Raw genomic sequence first — 16,314 nt, 5'->3', positions numbered from 1 at the left:
TTACATAGCATGAAAACGTCAAGCATACAACTGAGAATGAGACATTATAAACGCAAGGAGCGGCAGGTTCGCTTTTAAGCGCCACTGTTTACGTTTAGTGTCTGAAAGGGTTACTTGTTCCACAACAGCCATAGGACGGTGCCCTCATTTGCTATCACAGAGATGGGGCGGTTCCTGTGAGCTATCAGAGACTCTGATTGGCTCTCTGGATTTCCCTGCGCGTCAGGGCTTCCTAGATGTTCTCTGCTTCCTCATATTATCATATTATCTTCCACAGTGATGAGCCCTTAATCTCCGTCGTTGCTCTAAATACACTTTAAATCCTTTTCATCACGGACAAGATAAGGTAGGGCTACAGTTCACTACATTATATATTTTCTTTATATTATTGTTATATTACAATTAATTATCTAATAATGGCAAATGTTTCTATAATTCGATTCTTCTTCTTTTTTTTTTTTTTTATGTTTTTTTTGGACGTTTCAGAAAGCATAGGGCTAGGGTTAGCTTTGCTGTAACAAGCACAGAAAAATATATCCAGATAGACCTTAGCGGTCCTTTTGGGTCCTTTTAGGCAAAAAGTTGCAGCCCAAGTTGTGCAACTTTTTGGCGGGGGAGGGGGCGTGACCGTTCAGGTTTGACAGCGAAATTTGGCGCCCTCTTGTTTACCTGCCTACTTCCGGTTTCCATATTTGTGCCCAATTTGACGTTTCTCAGATGTTGACGTTTTGATTTCAGCGTTTTCACCCCCATTAAATTTCCATATAAAATAACTATATATATATATATAAATATAAATATTGTTTTTGAATATATATTCAAAAACAAGTATAGAATATTTTAGGAAGTCATTTATGACATTGGCTTGCTGTTGATACCTCAAGGGTATACTTGAGATATACTTATACTTGAGATATATACTTGATACTTTTTTAAAATTTTATTTTCATCCTGTACATTGTTTGTTCTTCTTCACCCTGTCTTGTATAATGTACTCTCACACAAAGACACAGACGCACGCACGCACGCACGCACACACACACACACACACACACACACACACACACACACACACACACACACACACACACACACACACACACACACACACACACACACACCCTGGATTGAAACATTCTCTACCTTTATTTGTACTATGAGTTTTTTAAATTAAGTTGTGGTAGTTAGTTGTATTTGTTTTAGCACAGTTACAGTCTTCAAGGTGAGTTATATTATTCTCATATACTGCATACATCTGTACATTTATTATGGTTTAGTATTATGAAGTTACAATGATCTACTCTTTCAAAGAGTCATTTCAGCGTCTCATCATAAGAGACATTTCAGTGTCTCATCATAAGAGACATTTCAGTGTTGTCTAAAGTTCAAATGTCAAATAAAGTCATCAATGAGTTGTGTTTATGTCCAGGTCTCCAGTCTACTATGGATGAGGAGAGAGAGGAGGGGGGTCCTACTTCTGAAACCACTCTGTCTGGGGACCATGGCCACCAGAGCAAAGCTAAGAGGTAAGAAGAGGATTTCTAACTGTTTGGGACTGTTGTCCGTCTCAGAGCTCAGCAGTCACACATCACAGCACCATCATGAGTCTGAGTTAAAGCAAAATACAGCATCTATCGAGCATCCATAAATCATAGTTGTTGTTTTTCTAGAAGAGTTCAGCAAGAGACCCCCGAATTCCCTGGACCCAGCGGTGTCTCCATGGAGAGGGACTGCCCCATGGCTAGACCTGTTGGGTTAAACGAAGGACAACCTTTCGTAGAAGGACAACCCTTTAAGAAAAGGTGAGGATTTAGCCCAGAAATAATCAAACTCCACAACATCCACAAATTCTGACTTTGAAACTGTGTGTGTTTTTCTCCAAGAGTCAAGCAAGAGAGAGCAGACTCCCCTGGACCCAGCTGTGACTCTGTGAATACTGACGGTCCTAGGAATCATCCTCTTCAATGTAAAGAAGAGGCCCTCTCCCCCGGAGAGGAGAGGTAGGGGTTTCAAATAAAGCCCAAGTTGGTTGTTAGCAAAAATCGAATGATACTGATGTTTAGAAGTCAGGAGAAATACAATTGATCCTGTGTGTGTGTGTGTGCGTGTGCGTGTGCGTGTGCGTGTGTGTGTGACAGACAACACCAGGAGAGTTCAAATGTAACCAGTGCCCAGTCCTTGCTGCAGCATCAAACAGAGCTGATCAAGGTTTGTAAATGTCCAACAAGACATTTGACTTCAGCTCTACATGAACATTCAAAAGTGTCTCTTTCTTTTTCTAGTCTCCAGGCTTTCTTCCTTAGACCAGTGGGATGTGAATCTAGATGGTTATAGTCATCAAAATAAATACTTACTAAGACAAGTTTAAAGAGTCTGCCAGGAACATAAAATTCACTTGAAACATACCTAAGGGTCCAGTGTGTAAAATGTAGGTGACCACTAGTGGTGAGGTTGCAGATTGCAACCAAATGAATAACACACCCTCATCCATCCTTTTCCATTGATTACAGTGCCCTGTACTGGCGTGTATTGCGTTAAATGTTAAGTGATGAGGTTCCTTGAGAAATTGATATTTAGTAAAAAAAAAAGAAGTAAAACTATAAGTTCATAGTTTAGAAGTAAAGTCCCTTAGAAGTCCTTTTACGTTGAACGCGAATGTTCTTTGCGATTTATTCCCAGGTAATTAAATAATTACACATGCACTGTGATTTCCGTTTTGCATAGAGGCAACATAAATTTAATTCGTACAAAGCTCGATTTTTTACCGCTCTAGCCTGCAAGAAATATCTGTTTAACCCACCATATTCGAGTGTCTTTGTCATTGCCACCATTGTCACTGTACATGTTGTAGGAAATGGCTGCAGTAGGTCTACTTTATAGCCTATCTACGTTTCTCAAAATACAGTCCTCCAGCTGCATCCATAGTAGTCAACTGCATTCACAAACCTATAATTATCCCTAACTGTTCTATGTTTTGACCATTAATGTTGATAGCAATAGAAAGACAAGCAAAGGAAATTCATCTTACCTATTATCACACAACTCTATGCCATAAAATACAGAAGCCTGTCACTCTGGAATGCCAATCATGTCTCTATCAAAACCTGTCCATTACTGTCAGTATTTAAGTCTAAAATGAAATAACACCTGTCATATTTAATGTATGTGTGTTGCGTGCTAACTTATGTTTAATTGGTATTATTATTATTAATATTGCTATAATTATAATTTATATATTTATTTCGTGTTACATTACGTTAAGGAAACACATCCATAGTATTAGGATCGACTGTAGAACCTAGTGGGGATGTTTTAACTATGAACCCAAAGAGCTTACTACTGGAATTGCTACAACTCTTGGACAATATTCCATAAATACAGAGGCCCACCCCTGTCATTCTTTTAAATTATTTTGCTGTATCACTTTCTTTGTGCTAATGAATAAAAAATAGTTATGGTTCTGATGTCCTCAGTTAAGAGTGATGTTTTTTCTGTTCCAGAGGGCTGAGGAGGACGCACAAACTTTTCTAGACAAGAGGCTGAAGAAGCTCTGGAGGGTTCTCTTCCCAGATCACCCACAATGCTCAGAGAGTCAGAGGGAAGAGGAGGAAGAGATGGATGGTAAGAAAAAGGAGCAGTGGAGGCGTGCCATAAAGGGAGTTGTAGACATCGCAAAGCTCTGCCTGATGGAGATGAACCAGGAGGAACTGGCTGACAAACTGTGCGGTAAGAGATTTTTTTTTTATAACAGAGAAGATACTATTTTTTGTAAACACTAGATACTCTTATTTTGAAAAACAAAGTGGTAAGAAACTTAAGACAACACATTGTCTGCCATTCTGGAAAGGTGTCAACTGAACTAAATAAGGTCAAGATTTCTACAGCTATAACTTTCCTTGTGCAGTTATCTTTCCTATTGGAGGCTCAAAGGTTTGATCCGGATATGTAGGTTTATTGCAGGGGGTATCAGGTTAAATGGCTTGATCCAGATATGAAGGGTTATTGAGGCTATATTATTAACTGCAGATCCACTGCAGAATAAATGGAAGAGATGTATTAGTGTCTTATCATCAGCATGGCAAGTCACTTCCCACTGATACACAATAATGATGAGCACTACTGCAAATCATGGGTAAAATCATGGGTAAAAATACAACGATCATTACACCAATCATATTGCTGTGGAAGTATTAAAATAATCCAGAAATATTGTAATCATGACATGCAGTCCTAGTCATGACCTATTTCTCTGACCACCAGTAATGAAGCCACTTAATATCTCAAACTTGATCATTTTACAGTAATTATTGAGATGTATCCACTAATGTCTTCTGTTGTTTTGTCATTTAGAAACTGCTGCTTTAGAGTGCCAAGGTAAAATCAAGTCTCATCTGAAGAAGGTGTCCGGGTGTGTGTTTGAGGGACAGCCAACAGGGCTGAATGACTTCTACATAGAGCCTTGCATCACAGAGAGAGGTAGTGGAGAGGTCAACAAGGAGCATGAGTTCCGACTGATGGAAACAGCTTCCATAAAACCAGCCAAGGAGGAAACAGCCATCAAATGTGAAGACATCTTTAAACCCTTACCTGGAAAAGATCGACCAATCAGAACAATAATGACAACTGGAGTGGCCGGCATTGGTAAAACCGTCTTAACACATAAGTTCACTCTGGACTGGGCTGAAGGCAAAACCAACCATGACATACAGTTCACATTTCCCATCCCTTTCAGAGAGCTGAATTTACTGAAATGGAAAGAGTTCAGTTTGCTGGAACTTCTGCATTACTTCTTTATTGAGACCAAAGAAGCAGGAATCTGCAGATATGACCGGTTCCAGGTTGTCTTCATCTTGGATGGTCTGGATGAGTGTCGACTTCCTCTGGACTTCCAGAACAACCAGATCTTGACTGATGTCACAGAGTCAGCCTCGGTGGACGTGCTGCTGACAAACCTCATCAGGGGCAACCTGCTTCCCTCCGCTCGCATCTGGATAACCACACGCCCTGCGGCAGCCAATCAGATCCCTGCTGAGTGTGTTGACATGGTGACAGAGGTGAGAGGGTTCACCGAATTGCAGAAGGAGGAGTACTTCAGGAAGAGATTCAGAAAGGAGACGCAAGCCCGCAAAACCATCTCCCACATCATGACATCACACAGCTTCCGCATCATGTGTAACATCCCAGTCTGCTGTTGGATCATGGCTACAGTTCTGGAGCACTGGTTCAAAACATCCAAGAACGGAGAAGAGATGCCCAAAACCCTGACTCAGATGTACATCCAGTTCCTGAGGGTTCAGTCCATACAGGGCAACAGGAAGTACATTGGTAAAGCTGGAACAGATCCAAAGTGGAGTCCAGAGAGCGGGAAGATAATTGTTTCTCTTGGGAAACTGGCTTTTAACCAGCTGGAGAAAGGCAACCTGATATTCTATGAAACAGACCTGGTAGAGTGTGGCCTTGATGTCCAAGCAGCCTCAGTGTACTCAGGATTGTTCACCCAGATCTTCAAAGAGGAGTGTGGTCTTTACCACGACAAGGTGTTCTGCTTTGTCCATCTGAGCATTCAGGAGTTTCTGGCTGCCCTATATATCTTGCTATCCTTCATCGACACTGGTTTCAATGAGCTCTCAAAAGAACAACCACCCTCCAACAAAAACAAAGAAAAACACCTCATCTACCAGAGAGCTGTGGACAAGGCCTTACAGAGTAAGAATGGACACCTGGACTTGTTCCTACGCTTTGTCGTTGGTCTCTCTCTGCGTACCAATCAAATTCTCCTACAAGGTCTGCTGCAAAATGCAGATGTAAACCAATATTATATAGTCAATCATATCAAGGAGAAGATAAGTGGAGATCTCTCTCCAGAGAGAAGCATCAATCTCTTCCACTGTCTGAATGAGATGGACGACCGTTCTCTAGTGAGGGAGATCCAACAGTACCTGACATCAGGAAGTCTCTCCACAATATCGCTCTCCCTTGCTCAGTGGTCAGCTCTGGCCTTCATCTTACTGTCATCAGAAGAGGAACTTGACGTGTTTGACCTGAAGAATTACTGTGCTTCAGAGGAGGGTCTTCTGAGGCTGATGCCAGTGTTTAAAGATTCCGAAACATTTCTGTAAGTGTACTCATAACATGTAATACAATGCATGCAACGTAATATACATAATACTAGAACATTAAAGTTATTAATAATACACAAAACATCTCTGTAGGTGTACAATAAACACAATACTTTATACATAATACTAGAATTTAAATGTTAAAATCATATACAAAACATCACTGTAGGTGCACAAATAACATGTTTTTATATATGTACAATATACATAATACTAGAACATGGAAATTATAGAGATCGATATTTTGAAAAAAAAGGAAACAGGCGGCCATCCCGCTTATGTTTCTCCACCAAAGAGAAGTGCTTTACACACCCAGGGTTTCTCCTAGAAATGTGAGGCCCATTGGCAAGTGTCTTTTTTGATGGGGGCCGGTGTGTCCCAGCGGTTGATGTACTGGCAAATGTAGGGCCCTGATAGCAGAATCACAGACAGAGTTGTGTAGTTGAGAATTTAAAGAGCTATAACACAAATTCCCTTGAGCCCTACATTCAGTCAATGCTAAAAGCTTACTGAAGGTGATGGTGGCTAATTTGGCCCCCTATGTCCCAATCTGGATAAACTTCGAAGCAGTTAATATTGACCCATGTCCCTCGCACTGGATTAAATCAAATTGAATAATTCCTGTTTATTTTCTGTGAAGGCTGAATGTCTGTAAGCTGTCAGAGAAATGCTGTGAAGCTGTGGCCTCAGTTCTCAGCTCAAACTGTAGACTGAGAGAGCTGGACCTGAGTACCAATGATCTGCAGGATTCAGGAGTGAAGCTGCTCTCTGCTGGACTGGGGAGTCAACACTGTACACTGGAAACTCTCAGGTCAGTGTTACAACACAAGGTTGGGTGCTGCAAGCAGTGCCCAACTATTGTTACACTCTACATTCACACTCTAGATATTATAATCGTTATTATACTTATTCTTATTCCGCCCCTTTTTGGTCTTCTGCTACTTCTGCATACTTTCAGCTACAGAAACAATTACACTATCAAAATGTTCAGCACTGTAACGACACTATGACTTCTATTCAACTTTTTTCAACTCTTTCAACCTTTTAAACTATAAAGCTTTTTCTGCTTTTTTTTTTTCAATGGAACTTATGTGGGCAAATACTGTGCTTCAGAGAAGGGTCTTCTGAGGCTGCTGCCAGTGTTTAAAGACTCCAGAATATCTCTCTAGGTGTACTTATAAAATGTATTACAATACACACAATATAATATACAAAATACTAAAATATAAAAGTTATAATAATATACAAAACATCTCTGTAGATGGGCTAATAACATGTATTACAATGCCCAAAACATACTCTACATAATACTAGAATATAAACGTTATAATAATATACAAAACATCTCTGTAGATGGGCTAATAATATGTATTACAATAAACACAACACAATATACATAATACTTTGATATAAAAGTTATAATAATGTACAAATCATCTCTGTAGGTGCACTAATAACATGAAACGTCCCTTCAATAAATATAAACATAAACACTAAATATAATTATTGTGACCAAAATCTTCAACAAGGCTCGGAAAATCTATTGCTAAAGCTAACAAGCTAGTCACTTGTTTTGGGGGAGTGGCTTGAGAGGACTGAAAGGAGGGGTGATATATTATCCCAGAAAAGATTTTGACATGATTACTTTCATATTCCTGTTTATTTTGTGTGAAGGCTGAATGACTGTAAGCTGTCTGAGAGATGCTGTCAAGCTCTGGCCTCAGTCCTCAGCTCCAACTCCTCTAGTCTGAGAGAGTTGGACCTGAGTACCAATGAACTTCAGGATTCAGGAGTGAAGCTGCTCTCTGCTGGACTGGGGAGTCCACACTGTACACTGGAAACCCTCAGGTCAGTTTTACTAAATTTGCAAAGAGTTACATCACAAGTTTTTATATCAGAAGACATTTAAAACCTCTTAACTATCTCCTCCTTGACGTGATCAATTATGTCAAAATATTTCAGCTTATAATTCTTATTTACTTACTTATAACTTATACCTGTGGTGATCACATTCATGATGGTGGTATCATTGGAAATGTTACACCTTGTTGATAAGTTGGATATATTACTTCAATTTGGTTGCACCTTTTCAATTATTAATATAAACATAAACACTAATATAATAAAAGTGCCCCCCAACCTACCATTCCCCGTACACGGGATGCTGATTGACATATTTATAAATCGATTAAATTTCACAGGTCTAAATAAACTTATTATATCCTCTTCATAGGAATACCTCAACATACTGTATCTATATTCATGTTGCCATGACAGTATAAAGTATATGTTATATTCTTTCAGTTTGTGGAAGATGGGAGGTGTATGTTGGGTAACATTCTTATTAACATTCATAATACGAAAAGTAGTACATTTTCAATGCTCAGAAAATATTTCAACATGGTTACTAACATATTCCTTTATTTTGTGTGAAGGCTGAATGGCTGTCATCTCTCAGAGAGATGCTGTCAAGCTCTGGCCTCAGTCCTCAGCTCCAACTCCTCACATCTGAGAGAGCTGGACCTGAGTACCAATGACCTACAGGATACAGGAGTGATGCTGCTCTCTGCTGGACTGGGGAGTCCACACTGTACATTGGAGACACTCAGGTCAGTTTTACTCATTGTACATACAGTGAGGTTCCATAACACAAGGTTCCATTTCGGACGATATTTAAAACCTCTTAATTACAACCCCCTTGTTTGGGAATGTCCTCCAAAATTACGTCTAAATATATCATCTTATAACTCAGCGGTTCTCAAAGTGTGGGGCGCGCCCCACTGGTGGGGAACAGAGACGTGACAGGTGGGGCGCGACAAACGGGAGGAAATTTCACTGAAAACTCCACATTTCTTATGGTAGGAGTGAAGGCTTGACAGTAGGGCTGGGCGATATGGACCAAAAGTCATATCTCGTATTTTCAAGCAGAATGTCGCTATAAGATATATACATGCTATAAAATAAGTGCTGTCGCCGCGCTCCATCTCGTCATTCTACATCGGGGGCGCCGCGTCGCTGTGCTCGTTAACCTGCCTGTAGGCCAGGGTAGCTAAACATTTAAAAATTAGTCAGTCAAAAACAGTCGGAGCAAGATGTGGCAAATACATGTTTTGCGCTGAAGGGGATTTTAAAAAGTGGCGCGAGCGGAAGAGCGGGGGCCGGAGGGGGAGCGTGTGTGAGCCAGAGGCAGAGCGGGACGGAGAGAGAGGTGAGCAGAGCAGAGTCCTGCACGCCTCTCATGTTGCAAACCCGCACCCGTCCTTATACCCGCACAACTTAAAACCACATCCGACCTGAATATCAGATCCAGCACCGGAGAAGTCTCGGAGCGCTGGACGCACTGAGCAGGGACGGCGAGGATAAATCTGTCAATCTGAGCGATATTGGGGAGACCAGTGCTCTCCCCACCGCGATCACACACCGACAGAGTCGTCTTTAGGTGTTGTAACCGAGCAGCAGCTTCGTCCCGATGCTGAGCCTCGTCACTGGAATCCTCCCCGTCCCATAGTGTGTCCGCTGACACTCCAGCTCTCTTCTCAGCCGGGGGGGGCGCTGCTCGCATATTTTGTAGATGTGTCACTAATAATGATTTTTTTTAAATTTGAAATAGGCCTACATTTGAACATTTTAAGCTTGCAGCTTTGCAGCCACTCATGCAGGTATAGGTCTCATGAGTTCAATTGCTCACCTGTCTTGCCAAATGCATTGCTCGTCTTTTTTTATTTTTTTTTAACAGATTGCAAAGTGGCACTTTTATTTTCTCTTTTTCTGAACTTGATACAAGTCATGACACAGCTGCACTTTTATTTTCTCTTGTTGTTGAACTTGCTGTTATTTGACGTTATTGAGTTAGAATTTAGATACAACATGATGTAACTTGATGTTACTTCAATAAATGTGGAGATGTTAAGCTTGGCGTATTTTGTTAGCGTTGTGTTGGGGCGATGGGGGCAGGTGGGGCTTGAACATCCCCCCTTGTCCAAAGTGGGGGATGACCGAAAAAGTTTGAGAACCACTGTTATAACTCAACTCACTACCTGTGATGACTACATTCATGACACTGGTATGATTGGAAATGTGAGACCTTGTGGTTCATGTGGATATTCTAGTACAATTGTTCTTACTTTCTTCTGTTAGATCTCCCCTTTAACAAAATTATTTTAATGGTGCCCCCGATGTAAAAAAAACCACTCATATCCATAAAAGGTTGTTTATCATGGTGGCACAGGTGCTTCCACCCACTCAAACAACAGTTCACACTGTTACATATTTCTGCATATTTCTGTTTATTTTGTGTGAAGGCTGAATGGCTGTCATCTGTCAGAGAGATGCTGTGAAGCTCTGGCCTCAGTCCTCAGCTCCAACTCCTCTAGTCTGATAGAGCTGGACCTGAGTACCAATGACCTGCATGATTCAGGAGTGATGCTGCTCTCTGCTGGACTGGGGAGTCCACACTGTACATTGGAGACACTCAGGTCAGTTTATAATAATGTCAATGTCTTTGTTTAGCCAACTAAACAACTTAAAAATTTAAAGATGTAATTTATGAACAATAATACTTAGGATTAGGATTTAACATTAGTTTGGGATCCAATCGATTTCTATTAGTATTTTTCCCCCTGTTGACTAATCATTGCCTGGTTTTAAACATTGTTGGAACCAAACAGAATTCACATCTCCTAACACTTACAGAGTCAGTATTTAAGTTGTTATTATTGAGAAAGGAGCATTTGTAAAGCAGAGGATCTGCTCTGATGATGTCATCTGTATTGTACAGTACAGCGTAATGTACCATTATGTAATGTATACTGTACAGCAGACCTGGGCATCATACGGCCAGCTGGCCATATGATTGAATTTATAAATGATATGATGATATAAAAAACTTTTTATATATAAACTTTTATATATCTTTTTGTTTGAACTTGCTGGCCACTCCGAATTAATTCTGTATAATATTATTATTTATTACATAATATAATTGGGGGGGGACACGTCCCCCCCAATTATATTATGGTGGAAAAAAGTCATTTCGACTCCCCCACATTTGCCATCAAAGATATTAGTGCATGACTGGTCCACTAGTCCAGCGTTCTTTCCATCGCTTCACAATCAAATCCGTTCCACTTTATCAGTAGGGGGAATACCCATATAAATACACAAAAAACACACAACGCAGCATCACGCACGCATTCAAAACACACCACAAAGCCGACCGAAGCAAGCTGTTGTTGAGAGTCGGATCAACGACAGCGACACGAGATGGACATAAGGACTTTTTTTTTCGAAGAAGAGGAAAGTAAAGTAAAGTAAATTTGCCCAAGTTTTCCATTGCGTGGCCAAACAGCTAAATTGCGTTCTTCCATGGCCAAACACAGCCAGTTTTTCTGATAAGAATGTTAGCACCCTCATGAGACATTCTCTGGCATTAGCAATATTCAAAGTCACAAAGATCAAATATTCGTGCCTAATAGCCTACTTTGTTGTATAAAAAACCTAGCCTATATATCATCAAGACATGTAAACGTTTTCAATGGCTGTTAAAATATATACATATATAATAATAAAATAAAATTAAAATAAATAAATTAATTAAAAAAAAAATATATATATATATATAAATAACATAATAGTAGTCAGTAATTGCAGACCATGCCAGCTCCAAGGAAAATCAATGAAAGAGGGAGATCATTTTAAATCTAAAAACATGGTAAAATGCACCAGAATGTGGGAAATTGCATCTACTTCTTTCAATTTTTTATATTTTCACCCCCGTGAAAATATGTCCCCCCCACTCTCAAAAAGCTTGCCCAGCGTACTCGGTTGCTAAGCGACGTCAACGTCTTTGGCTGACTATTTCTCTGCTGATCAACACTACGAATGCTGGTAACAAATAAATTGTAAAAAGACACACCGTGTGAAGTTTTTTTTTCATTTTGGCAAGTAGCCGTGTAATAAGTGGGATAATGTATAGAACGTCGCCGGTCATTATTGGGAAATAAGCCCCTTCAGGGCGAAGCAAGACACCTCCGCTTTGTGTCGGTGTCCTGTTCGCCCTGTCGGGGCTTATTTCCTGATAATGAGCTGCATTCTATACATTATCCCTTACATATTATTACATTTTATTTATTTATTTGTAAAACTTTTATTATGAAAACTGCTGGTGCACACGTGAACGTGATGAGGACCATGTAGATGTTTAGCAAGTGTCATTCAACTTTCTCATTGATGAAATATAACAACATAAGTACAGATACAGATCCATTCTCAGTGATGAGCACCTCAGCTGTACCCCCGATTTCAGTGCACCTGTTCGAGCCCTTCAGAGATTTAGCTCCTCGTTGTTCAGTGTTCAGTGCACTTGGTATAGATACAGATAAAAAAATATATATAGTAATTTGTAACCAAACTGTACAATTTGTAATTATGTTGTGCACTTGGTGAATTAAATGATTTTATTCACATTAATTTGGAGTGAATTTTAATTACAAATACAAATGCAGCAAAATATTTTATTTTTTCTACAATCCAATCTAATGGTTAAGACATTACAGAATTTCCTCGGCCCTCTTTGTCCCAGCTTTCATGCACCTCACAGACATTACCGAATGTTTAAAAAAAGGCCCTTGGTAGTGAACTTGTATTGGTCCAAGTTGATCAATGGAGCTTCAAACATTTGTTGTGACACAGGTATTTTGATGCAATTACAATTCCCAAATGTAATACAATTTTATTCCGTTTTGTTTATTAATAATAATAATAATAATAATAATAATAACTTGGATGTTTATAGCGCCTAACTATAGTCGCTTAACAAAAAAGGGGAGAGGGGAAGGGGGGGTTAGGGGTCAAAGGACTAAGTGAAGAGGAATGTTTTGAGGTGTTTTTTAAACATGTGCAGGGATGTGGATGTGGAGTGGTAGGCTGTTCCATAGTGTGGGAGAACTGGCAGAGAATGCCCTGTCTCCAAAGGTCCACAATCTAGTGCGGGGGATGGCCAGCATGGCCTGCGGTCCTTGTCAGAGGACCGCAGAGAGCGTGACTGCGTGTAGGGATGGAGGAGATCTGTGAGGTATTGCGGTGAGATTCCATGGTGAGATTTGTAGGTGAGCCGGAGTATTTGTTTAATACAAACTGTTCTCCAGATATAATAAATAGTGTGTGTGTGTGTGTGCGTGTGCGTGCGTGCGTGCGTGCGTGTCTAGGTTGTCTGGCTGCCTGGTCACACAGGAGGGCTGTGCAGCTCTGGCCTCAGCTCTGATCTCCAACCCCTCCCATCTGAGAGAGCTGGACCTGAGTTACAATCACTCAGGAGACTCAGGAGTTACGCTGCTCTCTGCTGGACTGGAGGATCCACGCTGGAGACTGGACACTCTCAGGTATAGAGAATACAGCTCACCATTCAGGGACAATGGCTCCTTCAAGGATTCAACCCCCTGCTAGATGAAGTGGTTTCAAAAAGAAAGGAATGAGACAGCAGATTATGAATGTTTCCATGTTTAAAAACAACATGCTGCTCTAACTTTGTTTACCCCCCAGTGTGGAGCACGATGGAGTGGGGAGGCTGAAACCAGCTCTAAAAAAGTGTAAGTGTCTGTATAGTTTGTAATCTGTTGATTAATCCTCAAACAACTAGAGATACTACAACTAACTGTTGATAAAAAGTCTATCTGTTGATGAATCCTCCACAAACTAGAGATACTAGTACAGTGCACCAGAACATAATGTGAAAACATACAGCTGCTTAATAATTTCTTGTTCTCCCGTCAGATGCCTGTGTACTCACACTGGACCCAAACACAGCCTACAAACATCTCTTTCTGTCTGAGGACAACAGGAAGGTGACGCTGGTTAGAAAGATGCAGTCATATCCTGATCACCCACTGAGATTTGACTCCCAGAACCATGTGTTGTGTAGAGAGGGTCTGACTGGCCGCTGTTACTGGGAAGCAGAGAGGGAAGGAGATGTTTATATTGGAATGGCATACAAAGGAATCACAAGGAAAGGATGGAATACTGAAGGCTGGCTTGGCGAGGACAACAAGTCTTGGAGTCTTTATTGTTATGATGGTGGTTACACTGCCCGGTACAACGGTAGTACAACAGACATACGTCTCCCCCCCGCTGGCTCTAACAGGGTAGGAGTGTATCTGAACCGGCCTGCTGGCACTCTGTCCTTCTACAGAGTGTCCCCAGATGGAGGAGGGTCCTCAGACACACTGACACACATCCACACCTTCCAGTCCGCATTCACCTATGAGGTCCTCTACCCTGCGTTTGGGTTATGGGGATTTGGTTCCTCAATGTCTCTGTGTCAGATATAGCCACACACACATACACATGTGCGCGCACACACACACACACACACACACACACACACACACACACACACACACACACACACACACACACACACACACACACACACACACACACACACACACACACACACAAACCCTAACCCTGGTGAGATTCAAGGGGGGACTGCCCGGTTGAGTTCGGGGGTGTTTTCGTATTCTGATAAAGCGTTTGTTGTGGAGATGACCAGTTGTTATCTAAATGCAGATCTGGAATATCCGCATCTGGACCCACGGATGTGTCTACATGTTTTGCATTGTGTTGTTCTAATAGCAGTTCTCAGGAGTCAACTTGGAGAGTGTAAATACAGATTTAAATACACACACTCAACGATACTCCAATCGCTTCTGAACAGTCTCGCATGGTGAACCGTGAAAGGAGGTGACTTCTAAGATCTTCCATAGGGTTAACCTAAGCACGTTTCACAGAGACGTATTTTCAAATAAAAATGTATTTTTAATTTTGATATGATTATTTGTATTGTACTTTACTACAATATTTTGGATAGAGTACTCCATTATGACAACATTTTCAAACTTAAGGCCTCTGATAGCCATTTCTATTTTGATAAGCTTGTATAACCTGATTGAAAGCTGATTTAATTATATATTCATAAATGCAAGTACTCTAGTTGCTGATTATGTTTCTGTTGAATGATTTTAAACTGAATATCGATTCCTTGTGTTCTGTTGGGAGCACGGCAACAGAACGTGTTCAGTTATTAAAGATTTGTGTGCACCTGTTTATTTTTTATGATTTGTAATGTCTGCTACTTATATTTTTATCATTCTGTTTTGTGTGTACACGCAAGGTACAATATATTCAGTTGTATTTGTTAATAAAGCATAATGATAATAAACAACTGAGTGGATCCAACAACATTTTCTTGTGTTTTCATCCACTGAATCTTCCCTTTGGTTCAGTTGGAATCCTCCAAGCTGAGCAGATGTCTTCTCCAACCTCACAGGGTGTCCCCTGTGAGGTTGGATGCGTGATCAGTCCCTCAGTCCCTGGTGGCTTTAAACCTTGGGGGACCATGAGCTCAGTCCACTGGAGACATTTCCTCCAACAAACAACAGTGGAGTCTCCATTCACCTCTTTGTCAGTTTGTGGAGGGAGGATTATACTAGTGTCAGGCGGCATCTTTCAACGCGAGGCATGCTGATTAGACCGGATATACTATTTGGTTTAAAACAACCACTATAACGTAATATGGTGATGTTTAATAACGGAGTTGGTGCGACTGTCGCAGCGTTGGCTACTGGTGGTGCGTAATGGTCATTGTTGCGCTGTGTCACGTGATTCAAAAGCTGATGCGAATTCAGTTACATTCAGCGCGGCATGGTTTGACCCGGCGACGCCAAAAGTGTCAATGGTGAAGGGGAGCAGAACAGCACAGTCTCACTTTCAGCGCTCACAGCTCACAGCATTCAATTAGTAGGACGTATGTGTTTGCGTTACCATAACTATCAAAACATTAACATGGACATGGACCATGGAGCACATCTAATGGTGAGCAGATTGCTGATGTTAAAGCTGATTACCAAATGTGTTTCAAAATGTCTCTTTGATATTGGGCACAATTTATTATATTATTATATACTTGACCAAATGTGTTAATCATTTAGATACTTCACTTTTGTAATGTATTTGTCTAAGATCTTCCATAGGGTTAGCCTAGCAGGTTTCACAAAGATTTATTTTCAAAGCAAATGTATTTTACGTATTGATATAATTATTTGTATTGTACTTTACAATATTTTGGATAGAGTACTTCATAACAACAAGATTTTCAAATGTTGACTCTGATATCAGTTTCTAGTTTGATAAGCTTGCA

General features: G+C 40.6%; 1 protein-coding gene across 4 annotated transcripts; it reads left to right on the top strand.

Annotated features, from left to right (window-relative positions):
- The first annotated feature begins 249 nt into the window (after positions 1 to 249).
- On the top strand, positions 250 to 15,347 carry LOC311369859 (uncharacterized protein). 4 transcript variants are annotated; one of them, XM_084488079.1, is made up of 13 exons: positions 250 to 346; positions 1,438 to 1,526; positions 1,674 to 1,802; positions 1,884 to 2,000; positions 2,139 to 2,208; positions 3,501 to 3,726; positions 4,351 to 6,115; positions 6,760 to 6,930; positions 7,794 to 7,967; positions 10,421 to 10,594; positions 13,325 to 13,498; positions 13,659 to 13,705; positions 13,890 to 15,347. In XM_084488079.1, exons 2-13 carry the CDS (start codon positions 1,444 to 1,446, stop codon positions 14,441 to 14,443), a joined length of 3,684 nt encoding a protein of 1,227 aa, XP_084344205.1. In that variant the 5' UTR covers positions 250 to 346; positions 1,438 to 1,443; the 3' UTR covers positions 14,444 to 15,347. The 4 variants fall into 4 exon arrangements, with proteins under 4 accessions (XP_084344205.1, XP_084344203.1, XP_084344206.1 ...); XM_084488077.1 differs by having other exon boundaries at positions 1,671 to 1,802; XM_084488080.1 differs by having other exon boundaries at positions 281 to 346; positions 1,430 to 1,526.
- Positions 15,348 to 16,314: the final 967 nt, after the last annotated feature.

The sequence above is a fragment of the Micromesistius poutassou genome (assembly GCF_964030765.1).
Source record: "Micromesistius poutassou genome assembly, chromosome: 24".
Lineage (NCBI taxonomy): Eukaryota > Metazoa > Chordata > Actinopteri > Gadiformes > Gadidae > Micromesistius > Micromesistius poutassou.
The sequence above is the reverse complement of the archived record's forward strand: the minus strand, read 5'-3'. Positions and strand labels throughout refer to the sequence as shown.